The sequence below is a fragment of the Apostichopus japonicus genome, chromosome 16 (genome assembly GCF_037975245.1).
Source record: "Apostichopus japonicus isolate 1M-3 chromosome 16, ASM3797524v1, whole genome shotgun sequence".
Lineage (NCBI taxonomy): Eukaryota > Metazoa > Echinodermata > Holothuroidea > Aspidochirotida > Stichopodidae > Apostichopus > Apostichopus japonicus.
The window spans coordinates 24,400,775-24,423,696 of NC_092576.1; the positions used below are offsets into that span (position 1 = coordinate 24,400,775).

Genomic DNA, 22,922 nt, shown 5'->3' on the forward strand with positions numbered 1-22,922 from the left:
TGAGGCAATGGGCATATTTTAACCTATGCAATAATACTTAGGGATAAACATACATATATTTATCCTATGTTATGCTTAGCCTGGAATAAACAGACATATATTTAACCTACTCTTTAACCCTTATATGACCAAAATACAGAAATCAAGTTGTTTAATGCAGTTAATACTACCTATCTTGGCCAAAACTGCCACATTTTATTTGTTCATGTGAAATTCTGCTGGGTTTGCCCATTCAGATTCTTCCCTCTGGTATGTTCAATTTAATGGCATTGAATATATGAGAATAGAGGGAGTTAACAGTTAAAGAAGATAAGTATCGTTGATCGTAATTATAGTCACTGCAATAATAAGAACCCATTAATAGTAGGCAGTACAGCTATTCCTAGTTAGCTTAATATGTCCATAAAAGAACAGGGAAGGGGCATGATAAGATCATACCAACGTTATATTTTGTAAAAGCAACAACCACTTCATTGAATTACATAAATGAGCCATACAACTGCTATTCAGTTTAGCTGTAATGTATTAGTCATATTACCTGACATGATTAATATCACTGAAATATTGTCATGATTGGTTTGCGGGAATTTTTTGATAGTAATAGTAGCTGCAAAAATCAGTACAGATTTCATCCAAATAAAGTATTTTCTTCATTTCTTAGTATTTCTTTTTTTAATGTTTTTGTTGGAAATTACTCTTTCTTTGGTGTTTGTAAATGCTGCCCCCCTTTATGGTAAGTGTCTACTGCTACATGTATATACAATATTGCACAAACTGCACGTTCACACCAAAAAAATGTGGTTGAAAGAAAAAACAATCACCAAACAAGAGTCTTTCCTCAAAATAAATTAATAAATAAATTAGAAAATATTGAAACAAACAAAAAATGGAAAATGTACTATATGACAGTTTTATGTAACCTATCAGAAACCAAACTACAGTTATTAAATATTGGAAAAAAAAATTGATGTCAAAAATGATATTGAATAAAATTAACCACAGATTTGTACTCATACTCAGGTACACATACTCTCCCACATGGATTGGTACTCATACTCAGGTACACATACTCTCCCACATGGATTTGTACTCATACTCAGGTACACATACTCTCCCACATGGATTGGTACTCATACTCAGGTACACTCTCTCCCACATGGTTTTGTACTCATACTCTGGTACACATACTCTCCCACATGGATTTGTACTCATACTCAGGTACACATACTCTCCCACATGGATTTGTACTCATACTCAGGTACATACTCTCCCACATGGATTTGCACTCATACACAGGTACGCACACTCTTCAACATGGATTTGTACTCATCCTCTGAGGAATTTGAAAGCAAGTATTAGATACTTGTGCAATATTAAGGTAGCCGTGCTTATACCAAGGACATGTCTTCTTGTACTGTTGTATATATATATATATATATATATATATATATATATATATATATATATATATATATATATATATATATATATATATATATATATATATATATATATAAATATATATATAATAGCCCTCAGCTGGAAGTTGAAAGAAGAAAGTGCTTTTTTTGGTTTGTTTTTCTTTAGGGTTATGAGAAATAAAACTTTGTGAAATGATCAAGGTAACAATTTGGAATGATGAATGTTTTTACCAGATAGATCAAAACATTTCATGAAAATGGCGGAAACTTTGGTTTATTTAATTTCTGGTAAAGATAGGATGGAATGGTTTGGAATGTGCACTCTTAGTATACCGTGCTCTGATTGGTAGAAACCTGGAATAGAAAAAGTGTTGTTGACTTGTTTGAAGTGACTCTTATTGTTAAACTCTTCTAAAGATACTCTTTTGGGCAAAACAAAAAAAGAAAAAAAAAAAGAGAAAAGTTCTTAAGTATTTGGTTCATTTTAAAATACTAAGGATAAACTTATTAAAAGAAAAAGACAATGAGGTTTTAAAAAAAGGGGGGAAATTATTGGCACACAGCAAACAAATTATTTCAAGACGATGCTTATTTCACAATTGAAAGAAGAATGTGGAATGGTTTTGGAATGTACAGGTAGGGAACATATAAAAGGAAAGAAAAATGGAATGAAAGATATGACAAATTATATCTGAGGCAAAACAAAATATATATAGATATTCACTAAACTAGCTGACCCCATTTGACCCCAAAATCTACTTAAATGGCTAACAGCTCTTCAAAAGTTACTATTCTTGTTATACCTCTAGGAGGAGTACCTCTTAAAGTGACAGTGTATGGCCAAATGTAACTGATTGCACATTTGAAGATGATTACACCATTGAAAGTATACATACACAAGTCTCTGGCAAAACTAATCATAGGAAGTACTTGTTGCTTGAGAATTGTTTGAGAAATCAACCCTTTTCTACTTTTATACTCCGATTTTCAGAATAAGTGACTGGAATACAGTCTAATACAGTACACTCTTAGGTCAGTTTAATACTCAGATGTAATGCCAATCTCACTGGGTGAACATAAAAAAAAAATGTTATGGCCTCAAATGACATGTTCTTATAACAATACAATACAAATTTTTTGTCAAGGACAAATTTGTGATTAATATCATCCAAAATGGTGTTCATGTCAGTCATGTGAAATTAAAAGAACATGTTTCGGTCGAGTTATTTGTACTTCATAAACAATGTATTAACGTTAAAAATTGAGGCGTATGCTTAGGAGCGGACGTTATCGTCAATTTAGCCTTAAAGGAGCAGTCCAGAGATACAGCATTGTTTGAAGCTGAATAGGTTGAAAAAACAAGAAATAGCAATAGAGACATTCAATGTTTCTTGATGTTTCATTTTCGATGTTTCCTTTTCAATTTATCTTTAACTCTAACACAAAGCAAGTCTACAATTCTGCCTAGACTCGATCTTTTTATAACAGATAATTGAAGGAATGTCGTTGATAATTCTTACACGATGCGTTGTTCGGAACCCTTTAAAGCTAATGCATAGAGCTAATAGACTAATGATTAAAAGATTAACATGAAGAATTAACAAAAACATAAAAAGACGTAGAATTTAGAGATATATCACAAAATAATATATGATAAATAACTTGAGTAACCGTCCGATTCATGCTTCATTAAACTGTCGTACTTTGTTAACGATGGTGATATACCATCGTTGAATGAGGGAGGTTTGATTTTGTTTTAACGAGGTGTGATTGTTCATTGTTTCATTGTTCTTATTTCATTGTTCTCAAGTGTTAATGTTAAGAACTTCATCATTAATAAGATGGCCTTTACAATAAGGATATCACTTGTTTTACAGTTTTAATCGAGTAAAGCCTCTAAAAGGATCTTTATCCGTGACCTGTTTTCCATGCATGTCATCTTTTTGAAGAACAAAAAATTGGTTAAAATTAAAGGTCATCTGAATATAAAATCATTTCCTTGCTGTCTCTGCAATCGATCAAAGCAAAATGATAAAATTTCTCTAGGCGACGATAAGAGGCGAGAACTTAGACATCCCGTAACCCACAGAGAAAGATGCACGAAATCAATGACCATATTAAGCACTTAAAGTTTAGGAGGTAGTTGACAGTCAAACAAAAGGAAAAATAGATAAAGCTTATTGCAATATTTATATACAGCCTCACGTATTATTATTAATAATTATTAGTAACTAAAAAAAAGTTTTTCGTTCAGTAGCTTGAAAGTTTCTGCGGTCATTGCAACTGTTTTTGGGATAATATTTTCATTTTTCGAATGACAAAATAATTGCCAAATTACCTCTACTTTTGTGTAATTATTTTGAAACTTTTGTAATATTTGTCTTTGATACTGTTATATTAATAGTTTTGTGTCCTGGAGATATGTGTAGAGATGCTATGAGATAGTTTGTAAGTATATATATATATTTATATATATGTATATATTCAATGCAGTCACTAGTTTGTCGGTTTGGTGAATGGTGGTAACCTTAGTAAACCAAACTTTGTTTTATAATAAAATACACCAAAAAAAAAAAAAACATTTGAAAACATCAGCTTGTACAAACTTATTCAAACTGTTTTCTTTACCATTTTTTTTTACAAAGAAGTGAAGTGGTTGGCTATATTCTAATGGCAGGAATCTGCCAAAGCTTTAAAATTCCTTCTTGGAAGATCAAAGAAACTCTGGGTCTCTTTTCCTCTCAGTCTCAGGTTTATTGAAAGCACATCAGGGTATTTTTATTACTCATTGTTAATAATATACAGGAACATCGTCAACATCAAAAAGAATTAAATAGTTGCACTGTGACCTCAAAAAAAAATAAACAATGCACACAAAACAAACCGAAAAAAAAAAAAAGGACAAAAGTCTAGTTAAAAATTCTTTTGAAAGAATGATACAATTTCTCCCCTAAAAGAAGAAAGAAACCATTTTTTTTTTTTTTTTTATGAAAAAAATCTAAAAATTCATCCTAATTTGAAAGTCGCTCATAGCTTTTCCTTTTTCTTCATTTTTTTTGCACTTCTTATAAAAATGTCCCCCATTCTCCATTCTCTTGTTTATTCTTTGTTTTTATCATGTCAGATAAATACCAAGAAAGTTGCCAGCAGAAAGTTGAGGATTTTTGCCTTGGAATGTTAACATCACTTTTTTTTCAGGTAGGAACTCAAGCTGTTTCACTGTATCTTGTAAAATGCTGAATTATTTCATTTTGACACAACATCATGAATATGATATATTTGTCGTACTCTGATTCCCCTAACGATTCGGTTGCCGAAGCCCATCGTTCTACCTTTCGTAGACGAAAAGGGTGCGAATGTGGGTGCCGTACGTGCTATGGAAGGTCCCACACCCGCACCTTGCTGCGTACCCCTTTTCCCAACATTTACTGGTAACTGAATAAATGAATGTTCCATGTTTCAAGATGTAACTCTTAAAGGGGGGGGGCATCTCATGACCTTTCAGGAAGAGCGACAGATCACTGGGTTAGAATGTCGATATAAAAATTGATTCATTTTCAAAAATTGATGAATATTAAAAAACAACAAGACTCATGCCTTGAATTCTGACTTTGGCGTAATTGTAGTTGCATGTGTCATGACCGGTGAGGTCGGTACTGCTGATTGGTTGCTGGATACCCTGTTGTTGTTGTTGTTATTGTTGTTGACCCCGTTGGCGGCCGCGGCGGCGTTCAACTCGTCCTGCCACTTGTCCTGCGATCTCCTCCGCGCATTCATGAAGAAGTTACTGACGGTGCTGAGCTCCAGGCCCAGTTGTTGCGCGATCGTCATCTGCATCTCTTTGGACGGCCTCTTGTTCTCTTTAAAAATTGCATGAAGTGTTCGCCGTTGTAGGTCGGTGAAGACGAGCCGAGGCTTCTTGACGTGGCTGTTCTGTGTGGGCGCCTTGGCGTCATCTTCTTTCTTTTTACAAGCTGTTGAAGAGGAGAAGAGAAGATTTGGTTTAATACAAACAACAACCCAGTCTTTTAAATCAATATTTGTGGTCAATCACTCACTCACTCACACGGCCGAGTTAGACTCGGTTCTGAAAATGTTAACCCTCATCCCGGTAATGAAATGAGACTCGGTCCTAAAACCATTTCAATCCACACAGTTCTAAAACCATTTCAATCCACATAGTTCTAAAACCATTTCAATCCATGCAGTTCTAAAACCATTTCAATCCATGCAGTTCTAAAACCATTTCAATCCGCACAGTTCTAAAACCATTTCAATCCATGCAGTTCTAAAACCATTTCAATCCACACAGTTCTAAACCATTTCAATCCATGCAGGTCTAATACCATTTCAATCCATGCAGGTCTAATACCATTTCAATCCATGCAGGTCTAATACCATTTCAATCCATACAGTTTGAAACCATTTCAATCCACACAGTTCAAGCAAATGTCTGGTATCAAATCATCTCACCATGCCTCTCTAATATCATTTGCTTTATCTTTTTTTATTTGGGGGGGGGTGGTGGTGGGGGAAAGTATGTTTTTTGTTTAATCAAAGTCATCTCTGAAGTTATGTGTGCACAAACACAGCATCTCAGAGCTAGATCAAGATAGTATAGTAGTGTATAAAAGAAATTACTTTATGCAATCAAAGGTCTGGTATCAAATCATCTCACCGTGTCTCTTACGTTACTGTACATGTGTGCACAAACACAGCATCTCAGAAGCTATCCAGCTAGTATAGTAGTTAATATACACTAGTGCAACCTTCCCTACATTTGCTTGTTAGAGCTGTAAACATCTGCTACAGGTATAACATCTCAGAGCTATCCAGATAGTATAGTAGTTAATATACACTAGTGCAACCTTCCCTACATTTGCTTGTTAGAGCTGTAAACATCTGCTACAGTAATAACATCTCAGAAGCTATCCAGATAGTATAGTAGTTAATATACACTAGTGCAACATTCCCTACATTTGCTTGTTAGAGCTGTAAACATCTGCTACAGGTATAACATCTCAGAAGCTATCCAGATAGTATAGTAGTTAATATACACTAGTGCAACCTTCCCTACATTTGCTTGTTAGAGCTGTAAACATCTGCTACAGGTATAACATCTCAGAGCTATCCAGATAGTATAGTAGTTAATATACACTAGTGCAACCTTCCCTACATTGGTTGTTTGCTGTTAACATCTGCTACAGACATAAAATCTCACAAGCTATGCAGATAGTATAGTAGTTAATATACACTAGTGCAACCTTCCCTAACGTTTGCTTGTTTGCCGTAAACATCTGCTACAGACAGGTGAATATTTGTTAGCGGTACTTTATTAATTTTTTCCTCATTTTGATAAACCTTAGGGGAGAGTTGGTAGGTTTCATCTCAAGTTTTTTGAGCCACTGGCTAAAGAACGTTGCTGCACAGCGTATGCTTTCTCTAATCAATAGTGATCAATATGACAATCCAGTCAGTAATCACGCTAACTCGGCCTATCCTATGTAAATTTGCCCGATAATTAATAAAAAGTAGGTGAGAGCATGCAATGTGTTGTAAACATTCGTACAATGATTCTCTCCCATTCCCATTGGGACAGACAACCCAATTTTTTTACATCGCGTACGAACAAGCATTGTGGGACTCGGATCGAAACAGATCAATAAACCTAACCACACGTTTCCACTATTCATTGATTGCTTAATCAACACCTCCATCTGTGGCGAAAACCTACGGGGATTCGAGCATATCCAGTACTGAGTATAGAGCCTAACATACAGTGTATATTTGCTGTATGCATATATAGGAGGATGCTTTGGACAAGCCATGCCTATAAATGACTCACATTTAAACCCTTTTATGACATAAAAAAATTATATATATTTATTTAATATATTGAATGGAATATTTTACAAAAGGTGATAACAATTTTATCAAGCAGACTAGGGGTTATTTGCTATGATAAATTTAATAGGGAGGAAAATGAAAAAATTCAAATTATTAAAAGTTAAAGAAATAAAATAAAATCAAATTTCACAGCATTGTCTTTGGATCTCTTTTGGACCATTTTTTCATTGTTTCCAGTAAAATATAAAATGTCCCAGTAAAATGTACCTTTTTTAAAGGTTTTAAACTGGTCAAACCAAGTATTGTTTAGAAGGCCATCAAGAAGGTAAAAATGTCCAAAATTTCCAGCTACAACTTCACATGCGCACCATGCGATAATTATTTTGGTAATTATGAGTCATATGGTGTATATTTAGTAGTATTTAATCATATTTAATAGTATTAATAATTTTTAGTAGTATTTTATAGTATTAATCGTATTAAATAATATTTAATGGTATAATAGCTTTTGTAGTGTTTAATAGTATTTAATAGTATTAATAGTTTTAGTAGCCTTTAATATATTAAACGTATTAAAAGTATTTAATAACATTTAATAATATTTGATAATATTAATAAAATTTAAGAGTATTAATAACATTTAAGAGTATTAGCAGTATTTAAGAGTATTAATGTATTTAATAGTGTTAATAGCATTAAGAGTATTTAATAATACTTCTTAAAAATATTGAAGAGTATTAACAGTATTTAAGAGCCCTAATAGTATTTAACACTGTTAATAATATTTAAGAGTATTAATAGTATGTAATAGTATTAATAATATTTAAGAGTATTAATCATATTTAAGAGTACTGATAGTATTTAATAGTATTAATAATATTTAAGAGTATTAATAGTATTTAATGGTAATTTCTTGCCTATAGTTTTCCAGGTTTACATATTTGAATAGGTATAGGCAAACTGATCGTTGGGATTGACTGCACTACTGCTGTGGTGCAAGTAACATCCTTTATTTTGTTTGCTAGATCCTATCCATCCCCATACATATACTTCAGTACACTTTCCAAGTATTTCAAGTCACTTCTGAGTCATCAGATGAAAGCATTCCCTATTACCTATTGGTCAATTAATTGTATCTAATATGTCGGGGTTTGGACCGGCTTTTCGAGTGGGTAAAAAATTGACTTTGGTCCTTAAGCAAAGTTGATTACATAAAGAGCACACCTATTAGTTACACACCCCTTTGCCATCCTCTCTGTAATTCTCTCACAGTAATTAAGCAGATGCCGTAAAAATTGACGGTTGAACCTAATTTCCAGAGACCTCTGGGTTTTTTTCTTGTATCCTTTTCTTTTTTTTGTTACTTCTTACTTCTTCTTTTTTGTACTGTAAAGTGTTTATTGTCCCAAGTGTTGTACATTTACTATGATGGACTCTTATACTTCAAAAGATTTAAAAAAAGTCAAAAAAAAAAAAGTCTTCGTTTTGCAATGAATAAGCACTTGAATTTGGCCTCTTTGCTCCGCTCTAGACAACATACCTTCACTATTACAGCGTCCCTAGCCTTAGAGTTCAGATTGTCAGATATCAATCAAACTAAACCGTCTCACTGTTTTCCCTCAAAAACCTTTTTTGCGCTCGACTAACTCTATGGAGGGCTGGAGATTTATTCCCCGAGGTAGCAGGCAGGCCGATGCTCTGGTTTTTTGCTTCGTACAGGCTTCATATTCAATTACAGTATTGAGTCATTGCTGCGTTCAGCCGTGGCAGCAGTGAACACCAAAGTTCAGAGATTTGTTCAAAGAAAGAGATGAATTTGATTGAGGAACATCAAACATACATCTTGCAATTGTTGAATTATTTAGTTTAGTATATTTAGTACTAGCAGTAGTTTACAGGCCTGATGGATTGGTACCCTTTCTACTCTGGATGAATAGATTAGCCGTCTCTTCACAGGTATAAGATCATCCTGAACGACATGAGATAGTCAAATCTATTAAACTTTTTTTTCAATTGAGAAAAAATTAATATCAATTAAAACTTGTTTTAATTCATTTTTTAACTAGAATACATTTATCAAATAATCGCATTTATCAAATAATGTTGATAAACCACATTTATTATCAGTGATTATATATATATATCAGTGATTATATATATATCAGTGATTATATCAGTGATTATATATATATATCAGTGATTATATATTATTATTATTATCAGTGATTACTGTATATCATATTTAAATATCAGGGATTAATTTTGATAAATCACATTTATCAAATCATTTTTCTTCACAAGCGTCAAGAGTGTAGCCATCTAAAAAAGTCCTTACATACATGCTACATGGTAACTTTCTCAATCCTTTTCTTGGGATGGGTTATTTGCGTGACCAGAAGGAAATAGTTTGTATGTTGCTGGGAACCATTGACAGTCTAGTTTGACTACATCTGGAATATTTGATGTCTTGAATACGTTTTAATCTTTCCGGTAGAGAAAAAAAAAAGGTTATTCTATTTGGAAAAGGGAAAGACTTTGGGATTGCTTGAAGGGAGAAGAAAAAAACCTTAAAAGGACTTCAAAGAAAATAAAGTAGTTTTTCAGTTTAGACATGACACTGCATATGCCTACCTCATGATAGACAAATCATTTAGTCAACCATTTGAACCTTATCAAACAGAAAACATGCAATAGGCAAATGGGGTATATTTTTCTTTGTTTCTTGTTTTTCATAGCCATCCTAGCCAAACTTTTGCTTGTAGTAAGGTTGGGTTAGGTTTATCAATTTGAAGATTAAAGTTACTCATTTGAATTTTGACTGTTGCTGAATAGACTGTAACATTATTCATGACAGAAATTCAGTAAGGTAGACCTTGATAAAGTGGTACTAGTCAAAGATGTGTTTGGTGACCTACTAACATGAATAATGGTATATTGTCAAATCAACACTTGTATGTAACTGTGTACCATTTCATGTAGTGATTGATTATGTGATGGAGTTACACATGTCAGTCATATGAAACAGTTTCTGTTTGTGCTGATTGATTGATTAATTAATATTAATCGTGGGACCCTAGCTGCCCCCAAAAATGGATGAAATCTTTAACCTACTGGACTAATATTTTGTTTTTTATCAATATCAAAAAAACGATCTTTTTCTCAAAGAGAGAGGAATTAATCGTGTTAACTTCTCTCGAAATTGTTACAGAGGAATTATTATTACTTGCCAATTCTTTTTATATCCAATGATGAGAGCAATGCCTCTAGTCTCGTCATTACTTCATCAAATAAATGGGAACCTATCAAATAATACGAACCCAAACTGACTCAAGGCATGAATAACTAAAATATCCTGCCTTTTCCATTTTAACTTTTTCTCGTAACCGAGTCAGTGCTGTATTTATTTACGTTATATATAAAATCAGGGAAGAAAAAGGAAAGCTAAAACCCCCCGTAAAGGAGTCTAAAGGAATTTAGAATTAGGTGCAATTTAGAATAACATGAAAATCTATCCTTCATGGTAATTTTTCGCTCCTCGCCCGCGAAATCTGACTCCACACTCATGCTGCCTTGTACGCAACCCATCCTCGGCTTTTTTTTTTTTGCCTTGACAAGCAAATTGTGCTGGCCAACGACAGGCCTGATGCACTAAAGGGATGCAGGAATTCATTAAGATCTTCCCGAGGCGAAGACCAAGACATTATTTAAAATATGCCCCAGAGGTTCTTACGGAAGAGGGTCTAGGTAGGATTTAGATGTGGCAGGAGTGCTCTTCAAAAGTGGATATATATTTCTTAAGTTCTAGTCGAGAGGCTGTGAATAGCTCTCACCAAAAACAGCCATGTCTTAAGGAGTACTACTGTAATTGAAAGCTAGAAAGCATCTCTCAAATAGCTTAGCTAGGATGTTCTTTAATGTGAGGAGAAAAATATTAGACAAGATGTGGGGACAACAAAAACAAAAAAAACAGAAAAAAAAATTGAGAAACCCCCAAAAAAATTAAATGGATTTGAAAAAGAATTTTGGAGAAGAAAAAAAATAAAAGGTCTCTTGTTGTTAATTTTGGTTGGTGAGAGCTCTCTGATTGGCAGACTATCAGGGAAGGAAACATTTTTTGTACTTAGACAGGAAATGGCATTTTAATGAGGGCCTATCTGCTTAGATCCATTCTTCAAGTGACTTTCATCTAGATAAATTAGCCGGGTAGATGAAATTTACTACGGCTAATAATAGAAAAAAATAATCTGGGGTATTCCAGGATAGAGTTGTAAAATTTAGCATGTAGTGGATTAATGTTGCAGTGATAATGATTGAACGAATTGTGCGCAGACTCTGGTATATAGTTTTTTTTTTCTTTCTCTGTGCCGGCTAATGTTTTTTGACAAATGTTACAACACTGATGCATGTGAGCTTAGCAATGACACAGGACAACAGAAGTCAAATATCATGTAGCTGTTCTTTTCTTTACCAGTTTCCTTCAATCAAGGAACTACTGTATTTTGCATTTGCAAAATCAGTAATCTTGTCAGTTTTAAATACATAGTAGTAACCTAGTAAAACAACTTTAAATACCTTTGTTGTTATGGATAGACTTGGTGGGGGGGGGGGGAGTAAGGGAAATACATTTAAGCCCTCCCTACCTTCATCCCCCTGTCCTCCCTCCCCCTGTTATATGCTCAAACATCGACCACCTATCCCCACCCACCCCCACCCCCACCCCCACCACCTACCCCCACCACCCATCCCCACCACCCATCCCCACCACCCACCGCATTTTATATTATCCGGTCCTTTGCATTGATATTAAGTATAAGTATATAGCAAGTTTTACTACAAAGAACTCGAGTGAAAAATTTGTAAAACTAAAACTCGACAAGTGTAACCCAAGGGTTGCATTAGATCTTTCATTTTTATCTCACCCAGACTTACCACCCCATTTGGTGTCGTCAGCTTACTAATGAATTAAGCTCTTTTACATTTTGAAGAAAGCGAAACTGCAATTTTCAGCCCACAATTTACTGTAACTTTACAAATTTCTTATTATCATTAGATCATACCGTCATTACATTAGCTTACCCTTCTAACTGTAAACATTTCATCTCCATTTATGTATAGGAGCATCATCCTCAAGTACAGTAAGTCATGGGGCTTGTCTTGACCACATAATGAGGCAGGGGGTCGGGGTGGTGGGCGTGATGGGTGGATGGTGGGGAGGCAGGGGGTAGGGGTGGAGGGTGGGGAGCGTGGAGTCTATGATACAATACTGCTATTTGTATCCTGTGCAGATAATCAGTTCCTGACATTATCAGCTATGAACTGTACTTATTCTTGATCATGTAGTGAGGTAGGGGGAGGGGTGGATGGTGGTGAGGCAGGGGGGTAGGGTGGATGGTGGGGAATGTTCAGTCTATGATACAATACTGCTATTTGTATCCTTGCAGATAATCAAGTCCTGTATCAGCTATGAACTGTACTTATTCTTGATCATGCAATGAGGCAGGGGGAGGGGTGGATGGTGGTGAAGCAGGGGTGGGGTTAGGGGTAGAGGGTGGGAGCTTGGAGTCTATGATACAATACTGCTATTTGTATCTTTGCAGATAAGCAACTCCTGACATTATCAGCTATGAACTGTTCTCGATTGTAACACCTTTAGTACTAGTACACCGTCCTGCATATCGTTGGAGTGGCGGAGAATTACCAAGGGGTATTGATTATTCCGAGTTTAATCAATAGATGCGTGTTTATTCAGATATCTGATTGTAATCAAGATGCATATTATAGTTAGATACGTAGCACAGAGCATAGAACAGTTTAATGTTTACAGTGTGGCTGTGGGATATATAACATCAAACAGCAAATCTTGCATCGAGTACTTGGAATCTAGAGCCATGGCATGCCGTTTACTATCACAAAATAACAAATCGTACCCCAAAAAAAAAAAAAATTGATTTTTGACGACTGGCACTTACGACTAGAGGAGGGTGTGAAGTATGTTGTAGTAGGAAGGTAAATAAAGGAAAGGTGTTACGGTCAGATTATTAGCTTACGTGTGTACATAAGTACTACACACATGTTACATTAATACATGATAACTGGCATAGTACAAGTAGTAGTCTGAACTGTAACTCACATATTGTACACACAAGTTAATGACGAGTTTCAATAATGATCACGAATCACTCGGAGGTTTAATAATATATTTCATTAAATTGTCAACATCATCCTCCTCAAGTTGTGGTGTGTTACTAAGTATGTGTGTTCCTTTCTTGTACAGCATTTAATATGCAGTAATGTCCATATACAATAATATACACTTTATCCCCAATACTCTCTACTGAGTGTTAAAGTACTGTTTATTAAATATGATATTCATCCCAGACTCAACATACACAAGTTTTCGGAACATTTTTTTTGACATGATTAGTGAACTTGTTTTGATATAATTCACTGTTATTAATTAGCCTAATATGTACGCTGGTTATTTGTCTCGTTTGTGCACTATTCTTTTGTGAAGGACGGCATAACGGGGAGAAGTAAATTGTATTCTTTCCCGGGATGTGTAGTTGATTATCCCAGCTGTATAACCATCTAAATTTTTGTGAAATTGTCCTTACTCCACCTCTCTCCCTCCCTCAATTTCTTGCTTTTTTATTGGCACTGTGCTTATTTCTTTGTCCTGTATACGACACGTTGTTTAAACTGGTATACGTACGAAACAACGTAGAAACTAACTTTTTTCTTCCATCTCAATAGAGATTGTTAAACTGTGTGATATACAGTGTGACGTGGTATATAAAACCTGTTGAATCTACTCATACATATCTCTTTTCAGCCACTGTATTGTTTTGGTTTTAAATCAACACTAGTCTTGGGCTGAGGCTGCTGTTGCCTGTTTTGTGTATACATGTGTTACATGTGTATAAGTATGATATGGCTTCCTTTACCACACATCACAGACTGCTGCAGCAGCAGTCAGAGGTGTTTGGACAATAATCCCTGGCCACGTGCCCCCTCTTTACCTGAGTCTTTTGCCTATGCAAGTTTATTCAGGCCAGCGTAGTAGTGTAACTCACGACAGAAAGAGATAGAGAGAAGTAATTTGTGTCCTTACAAGTTCTTTTGTGACTCGATATCAACCCGGGACAATGAACACAACTACCTAGTAAGTATTTAGCGCTATTCAAGCGAATAATATGCCCAAAATTCTTGTTCCTGGGGGCTCGTGTGCCAACACGGTCTACTTCACCCACACAATAGCCCGAGAATGTGTGAACGCGTGCAGGTGCTGCGGCTAGCAAACTTATTGTTGCAATTTTGATTATGAACTTCATATTTGCTCGTTCAGGATGAGCCTTTCACCCGCCATGGCTCGGCGGCAGCAGCGTCTATAGGAGGCAAACGGAGTCGGATGTGAGATGATAGGAATGACATTGCTTTCGATGTCAGGATATTGTCACTGTTACAAGAAATTATTGATTGGGTTTATTAATCAATAAAGTCATTATTGCAGCAGCAGCAGTGGCCGACTATTTCTTCTTAAAGATGTTTTTGGGGAACCAAGGAACAGGTCTCTCTCTAATTAGCAAGTAAAAATTATTGCTTTTGTGTTTCTCCATAGATGCATTTGACATCGATGATGACAAAAAAACAGCTCTAGTATAAGTTTGGCTTCCTCTCAAAAATATTGCAAGGTCGGTCATAAAATGGTATCATTTAATTTATTATTAAACAAAATTCAATGGACAATTGCTATAACGCTGAAGACCCTCGAAGGTATTTGGTTTGAAGAATATTTCATATAAAAAAAAAAGCCAGTCTGAAAATTAATGGAATTGTTTCTATGACAACCTGTTGTGTGGTATTGTATTGTGGGTAACTATGTTACGCATTGGAGCAGCTGTTCTGACAAACTTTTAACTTAGAAAAATATCTGTATGTTTAGTAACTGTCCAGAAGCAATAGTTAAGGCTAAAGTGTTTATTACAGACTTATTCACAGAAACAGGATATGAAATGGACCATGTTTGACTGTCCATACAGGGCACTCAGACTAGAACTGTACTGCAGAACACTCACTGAAACACTGGATGAGTGTACAGTGTATGACAGACTTCAGAAGACTGAAGACTGGAATACTAAATGGACAGTGTGTCTCTCCAGAACAATGAGACTGGAAAATATGCTGCAGAACATGGACTGAAGCACTGTTTTAATTGACAGTTTGTAGCTGTCCAGTACACAATGACTGGAGCATAAACTTCAGAACACTCTCTGAAATACTATTTTAATGTAGTTTGTAGCTGTCCAGGACACTATGACTGGAGCATAAACTTCAGACCAATCTCTGAAATACTATTTTAATGTACAGTTTGTAGCTCCCCAGTACACTGTGACTGGGACATCATGACTGGACAGAACACTATGACTGGAACACTATGACTGTAATTTCAGACCACACCTTGATATAAAACTTTAATGTACAATTTGTAGCTGTTGAATACACTATGACTGGAACATATTGACTGGACAGAACACTATGACTGGAACACAATGACTGGAACTTCAGACCACACCTTGATATACTATTTTAATGTACAATTTGTAGCTGTCCAATACACTATGACTGGAACATATTGACTGGACAGAACACTATGACTGGAACACTATGACTGGAACTTCAGACCACACCTTGATTTACTATTTTGATGTACAATTTGAAGTTGTGCAGTACACTATGACTGTCCAACATATTGACTGGACAGAGCACTATGACTGGAACACTATGACTGCAACTTCAGACCACTCCCTGATATACTATTTTATGTACAGTAATTGACTGTCTAGAGTGTGCAAAGACTGGAACATATTGACTGGAAAGAACACTATGACTGGAACACTATGACTGGAACTTCAGACCACACCTTGATATACTATTTTAATGTACAATTTGTAGCTATCCAGTACACTATGACTGGAACACTATGACTGGAACTTCAGTCCACACCTTGACATACTATTTTAATATACAGTAACTGATTGTCTAGAGTGTGCAAAGACTGGAACATAATGACTGGACAGAACACTATGACTGGAACATACTGCAGAAAACTCACAGAAACACTTATTTAATATTGAGAGCTAATTGTAAATACATAAAAGTCCTGGAAGTCCTGGTAGACCAGTCACAAAGGTGAGAATATTGTTACTGTAATTTGTAGCGGTCAATAGCAAAACTGCTTAAAACTTGAATTTATAAAATAATAATGATAATAATAATATTGAGGATTTATAAAGCGCAGACATATCCACCGATAACGGTGCTCAAGGCGCATCACAATATAACACTTGTCAACGATAACCTGTCAAACATACAGACAGTCCCTCCACATGGCAGCAGTTAAACAGCGCCAAACTGACAGTTTTATCTCACAGGTCCCCATTTATACACCTGGGTGAAGAGAGGCAATGTAGATAAAGTGCCTTGCCCAAGGACACAATGTAATGATCTGGCCAGGACTGGAACCTGCAAACCACAGATTACAAGTCCACTGACTTAACCACTCACTATAAATAATGCAAAACATACTTTAGACCAAACACTGAAACAATATATTTCATGTTCAACCTGACAATGAGCATTAATTATTAACATCAAAACCTTAAAATAATAGCATATATTTCATGAACAATGTTTAGGGTCACATTAATGTACCACTGCATGTACATATAGTTTACTTGGTATCTTGACTGAAATAATATTAGAGCTCTACCAAAAGTACATACATGGGGGACACTAATATAGTCGTCCTTTTATTGACATCCCTCATAATTCATTTTTTTTTTTATCCTGCCATATACATGCGTCTGATTGTCCTAAATATGAAACAAAGAGTTTTAATCATCCCTCCTCCCTGAGACCTACTTTATTTTATTATTTTTCTAGTAGTAGTAGCTTGTAGTATCCTACAGCACGTTCAGGTAAATCTCCAGATATTTTTTGCCTTACACTATTCAATTAAACATTCCATTGTTTATCTAATTCTTATCCTAGACTAAATCTTGTCAAATCATGCTTGAAATAATAAACTGCTTCCTTTTTTAACTACTACTCATCATCATCATCCTCCCTAGATGGGCATGCAGCTCTCTAAATAATAAAGCGAATGGGGGGGAAACTATCCCCTGTGTTAGCTGTCCATCAAAGAACCTCAAGATGGCTCATTCACCAATTATGATTTGCGATAGCTGTTCCCCGATGTGACAGAAAGGAAAAATATTAGCCAGAGGGCGATATTTTGTCCTACTCCTTCGACTACGAGGAAGGAGATAATGAAGAGGTAATTTGTTTTCATTTATAAAGCTCAGCCTGGAGGCTCCTTTCAGCCAATTCTGCCGAAGAAGAAGAAGAAGACGAAGAAGAGGAAGAGGAGGAGGATGGGAGAAGCGAGATAATCAGGGCAATTGAAGGAACTTCATTTATGGCAATGATTCGTCAAAAGTGAGATTGTTTTCATCGATAGATAAAGGAGGAAAAAACCCCTAAAATGCTACCTGTCTGCTCTCGAAAAATACAGATGGAGGTAAATTAAAAAAAAAAAGGCTATTAGTATTCCCCCAAAAAAATTTTGGGATTGTTTATAAATTAAACAAGGTTTTTTGTTATCTGTTGGTTGGCCACTTGGTTAAAGTCACCGCTTGCCCTCTTTTGATGAGTCAAAGAAAGGAATTTGGTTGGAAATTGAAGTACAGTTAATTGTCAGACATTCAGTAATGTGCATATACCATGTCACTAAACTTGGGTTAATTCATTTGCACAGAATTGGCAAGGTTCTGATAGATTCGGTCAAAAGAATAAAGGGTTATATTTGCTATTCCGAGTGTAATATGAGTTGCCGTTTTGGGTGTAAATGATCGCTGTCTGCAAATCATACTAGATACAATTAATATGAGAGTGCCATGCTTTCATTCAGTTTGTGGCATACATGTCCTAACAGCCAAGCAATGGCAGTATTCGGCAGGGTTGTTTAATAGATGGTTCGCAAATGTTTAACTCAAATCATCATTACGGAGATGGCCTATTAAAGCCAACACAGTGGCCAAACTGTCAGTAATCGCTCAAATGCAAATTCCAAAACTTAATGGTTTGGATATTTACGAGTGACAAGGCTTACCTGTCTCCCCACAACCTTAGCACCCTCATTCTACCGTGCCTAGAATGTCCTGGTAACCTTTTAACACTGTGCACCCTCTACGACCGGCTCCTCCGGTCAGTGAAAGCCAGTGTACCAGCCCTGGTACTAAGAACAGTATCAATGGACATGCCAAAGAGAGAGCTAGTTTACAGTTCCCTTCACATTTACATCTGCTGATTCTAACCGGCATGTTGTTTGCTGCTCTATATAATTCTACCATCCAGACAATATGTAGTAACAGTTGTAATGTGGAGGCACGGAATCATTACAATTATCCCTGCCGTATAACGGTTGATATATCAAAGCCAAGAATAAACGCTACATTAAAACAGTATGTTTCTGTCAGTCCGTTCTTGTGAAACACTACAAATGAATGTTACTAGCACACTTTGCGTACTGTGGTTGTGTGTTATGCAAACATAACAGAGAGAACAGCAAACAGGTGTGTATCATTTCAAGGGCTGTATTATATCGCAGACTGTTAATTATAAGATTCATCAATGACAACAAAGACGCTACCCGATATCTCTTGTGATTCATTCATGCGAATCGAGTCGAATTGAACATTGACGATATCCGCTAATCTTTGTCCATGCCTTAACGAAGCATATATATGCTATAGTCAACATGGAAATTAACATTACGTTATTAATATTTCACGTATTCAAATGAGAGTACCCTTTTGAAAGGTGTATTATTTGTTCGTACGATGATCTATTTTCATTACATGCGGGGTTTGTGTTCTGTCTGTTGTGTTCGTGGCAGTGCATGGTTAATGACACCCTCCGTATTTGTAAACTGGTCTATACATGTGCAGTTTTTCGATCATGAGCAGTTTTGTAATCAACTCTTTACCAAATAAAATCATATCCTTTGCACTTTGCCAGTTGCTCAAAAAAGATTAAACAAAGGTATAGTAGTAGTATGCAACTTGAGGAATCAGGTTTCCAGAGACGACTATATGTACGCTTGCATACACACGAGGGTAAAGGCCGTATGCATGACGCGGCATAGAGCAGGCAACAAGCCACCAGAGGGAATGCTGGGAGCGAGGCATGCCCCGAAGCTTGCTAGTTCTAATCACATCAATTAGGCTACATGCTCAGCGTAATTCAATCAGCATGCCGATGAACGCCGCGGCATATTGTTTCCCTTGCTCTCGGGGTTTCCAAGCACTAGCTGTTTTCTCTTGTAGTGTGGAAGCAGCCACCGAAGATACTAGCTCTTTATCGTGTGTACACGTATGTGAGAGTCCTAGAGAGAGATTTCAAGGACAGTTATCATCATCATCATCATGAGCGGAGAGCATTCACAAATAAACTTGCCATATACTGTCTTATTTCATTACCAGAAATCATTGCAGGATGGTGGTGGTTTTTGTTAGACAGAGCAATTAAAATTGGGAGTTTTAGCAGTACTATCCAATTGTTGCAAACTAATTCAGTCTCCTGCATGTGTATCACAGTAGTTTAAATGGGACTGCTATTAATTACCTCAATTGTTATAGCCCTTAAACATTTGTGGTCTATTATTATAACAACAGCATTTATACTGTATGTCTCATTCTGTCAACTTTTGAGGGGAAAGGGACAGGGTCAACTTTGAAGGAGGGGACTGGCGAGGTGGGGTAAGGGACGGGGTCAACTTTGAAGGAGGGGACTGGTGAGGTGGGGTAGGGACGGGGGGAAAGGAAGGTGATTGACGGTTAGATCATCCAGTGCTGCTATGACAGCTCTTAAATTTTGACTGAAAGTTTGACATCCATCACAAACTTGTTACTTTATCATTAAGTACTGTCAGTAGTTCTGGAAATACCAAAAGAATCTCCATACAGCAAAAAAATAACACCCAGTGTCCTTGTTCCTGCCTAGAATCCATTCATGTTAAGTTGGGTCATCAAATAAATGTGTCAGCTAGGTGACCATTCAACTGTCAATTATTTTGGATTTTGGCTGATACTAATATCATTACTAATATCATGATGATACTAATATCATACTAATATCATACAATACTAATATCATGATGATACATGATACTAATATCATCACTAATATCATGATGACAATTGGAAATTGTTTAATGTTACAATTTTTGAAAATTAGAAAATAAAAAACTTCATAAAGGAAACAACCATGCTTGAGGTTCCATTTAGAGGAGATGCAAGTAGCAGACCCAGAAGAAAAAAATTCCAAAACTGCTGTAGTCCTCCAAGAAATGTGTACCTAACTAGTTAAAAATTGTTATAAAGCCCTTCCACTGACACGGTACAAGTAGTAGTGGGAATATGATAGGTATAACCATTATCACACAAAGAAAAATTAGATCACATTGTAGAAATAAATTACAATTTCTTTTAACAATAAATATTGATTAAAGTTTGTTGTTAATATCGATCACATTTGTATCCCTAACTTCCTTTCCTTTGTTTTATTACGAACTTTGTTTATGACACATTTTTTTCCAGAGTTATGAGTGCAACAAGTCCTTACCAATTGAAGATGTCGATAAATGTTTGCCAGGTCAACGTCAGTATACTCCTAAAGACACAATAGATCAGAGTCCCAAATAAACCACAAAGGCATGGTGAGGAGATGTCACAGAGAAAGGAGGACAACCAGATAAGACGTACCGAAGTACTCTTCAACGCTGGCTATGTTTTAGATCAGAGAAGCTGTTGACGAAGATGATAAATGGAAAGAAATCCTCGACCTTACTCGCTGTACTAATCATGGTCCCAGAGAACTAAGGACTCTGTGTCATCAGAATAATACGGCCAAGTTCATGAAGACAGTTACTAAACTGTACAACATTGACTGTACACATCCAGTTACAGGACAAAACCATCTATCATATTGAGGAATCTGACAGGCTCTCTGTGGAATTACTGCAAGATTAAATAAAATATCAATAATTTCACATTGCACCGGGGAGATGATAATCAATTTTGGTTTGTCATTTGAGGTAAATCTGAGTGAAAAATGTGTTGCAAATGTTTTGAGACTTTAACCAGGGGCTGAAAGATAAGTACGTAGTAGTATTTTTTGGTGAAGTATGATTATTAAAGGCAAGTGAGGCACGATACTGGAAAGTTGTTGATGTAGATATGGACACTGCGAAGTTCGGACACCTAAGCCTTAAAACACCCCAAAACTATCATCTTATTGTATAAATCACCTGAAAATATACCTGATATGGTGGGGTCATTTTGGAGAGAAAATAACTGTAGCTTCGTATTTTTTCGTGAAATTGGCTCTTGCTGTAGGTTGTCATGGTGAAATCGTGTATTTCTTAGGGGTGTCCGAACTTCGCAGTGTTACTAACTTCGCAATACTGACTAAACATGCTGATTTGCCTGTTTTAACGATAACTACCATACAAGCATGTATATTGTCAGGTTATTACATAATTACAGGTACTTCAAACAATTGGCAAACAATATTACCACTTGGAGACAGCTTATCAACCCTGGTTCTTAGTTTTAGTCAAAATAGGGCTAGGCTGGGTACATCTGATATGAAAGTGTGGTAGGCCTATGTGCTAAGTGTTCATGTCCATAGTTGTAAACTCACAAATCTCCTTGATGATTTAAACCACTTTTTGTTGTAACAATAGTGGAATAAACTCACCTTTAGTATATTGTTATCCATGTATATTTGTGTGATGTTACTTAACATCTCTAGTCGTTTGCCTGATGGAAGACTTTCAAATCACATCTAGTAGTCTGCTTTGATGGTGAACTGAAATGTCCGCTTCTCTTACACATACGTAGCACCTTGAAAGGACTATTAGCTGTTCAGCGATCAAATCGTGTCATAGATGCAATAATTGAGAAATTGTAGAAATTGAGTGTGTATATAGTGACGTTGTAGGAAATCACTTTAAGTGCCTTCACCCATTACATCTATTAAAAGCTTCCACGTGTTAAAGCTTTATGTAAACTTGTGGCCTAATTGATTTCGACAGAAACTGAAACTTCAGGTGATTGTGTCCAATAAAATTGTGTTTGAAATCTCAATAATGAAACGTATATATTTTGTTATTTGGTAACGTGTTTACAATGTTTGGAACTTCCTGTACGGTTACTGTGTAGGCTTATATGTATTATGGTGACTGAGATGGTAATGTTCTGTTATTTTCATGATTATTAGTAAAAGCTAGCAGACTGAAGGAGTAATGTAACTATTAATATAGAAATAAATAATAATTAAAATATTGCTTCAAAGGTCTGTTAGATAAGTAGGCTACAGTTTAACGACACATCCACGACTATTAATGTATAGAAATAAATCATAATTAAAATATTGTTACAAAGGTCTGTTAGATAAGTAGCACAGTTTAACGACACAACCACAGGCCGCGGCATGTGATGAGAACTGCTACTGATCTGTAATGAATGAAAGCTGACAACAACCATGTTGGCTAGATTGAAGTGCATGCGTTGAATAGAGACAGGTAAGTTT

General features: G+C 35.8%; 1 protein-coding gene across 2 annotated transcripts in view; it reads right to left on the minus strand.

The window, feature by feature from the left end:
• Positions 1-208: 208 nt before the first annotated feature.
• LOC139982894 (hepatocyte nuclear factor 6-like) overlaps positions 209-22,922 on the minus strand; it is a 35,146-nt gene continuing 12,432 nt past the window's right edge. For both annotated transcript variants that reach the window (XM_071996049.1, XM_071996050.1), the window contains exon 2: positions 209-5,395. In XM_071996049.1, coding sequence (XP_071852150.1) covers positions 5,013-5,395 — 383 coding nt within the window. In that variant the 3' untranslated portion in view covers positions 209-5,012. The remainder of the gene's footprint in view (positions 5,396-22,922) is intronic.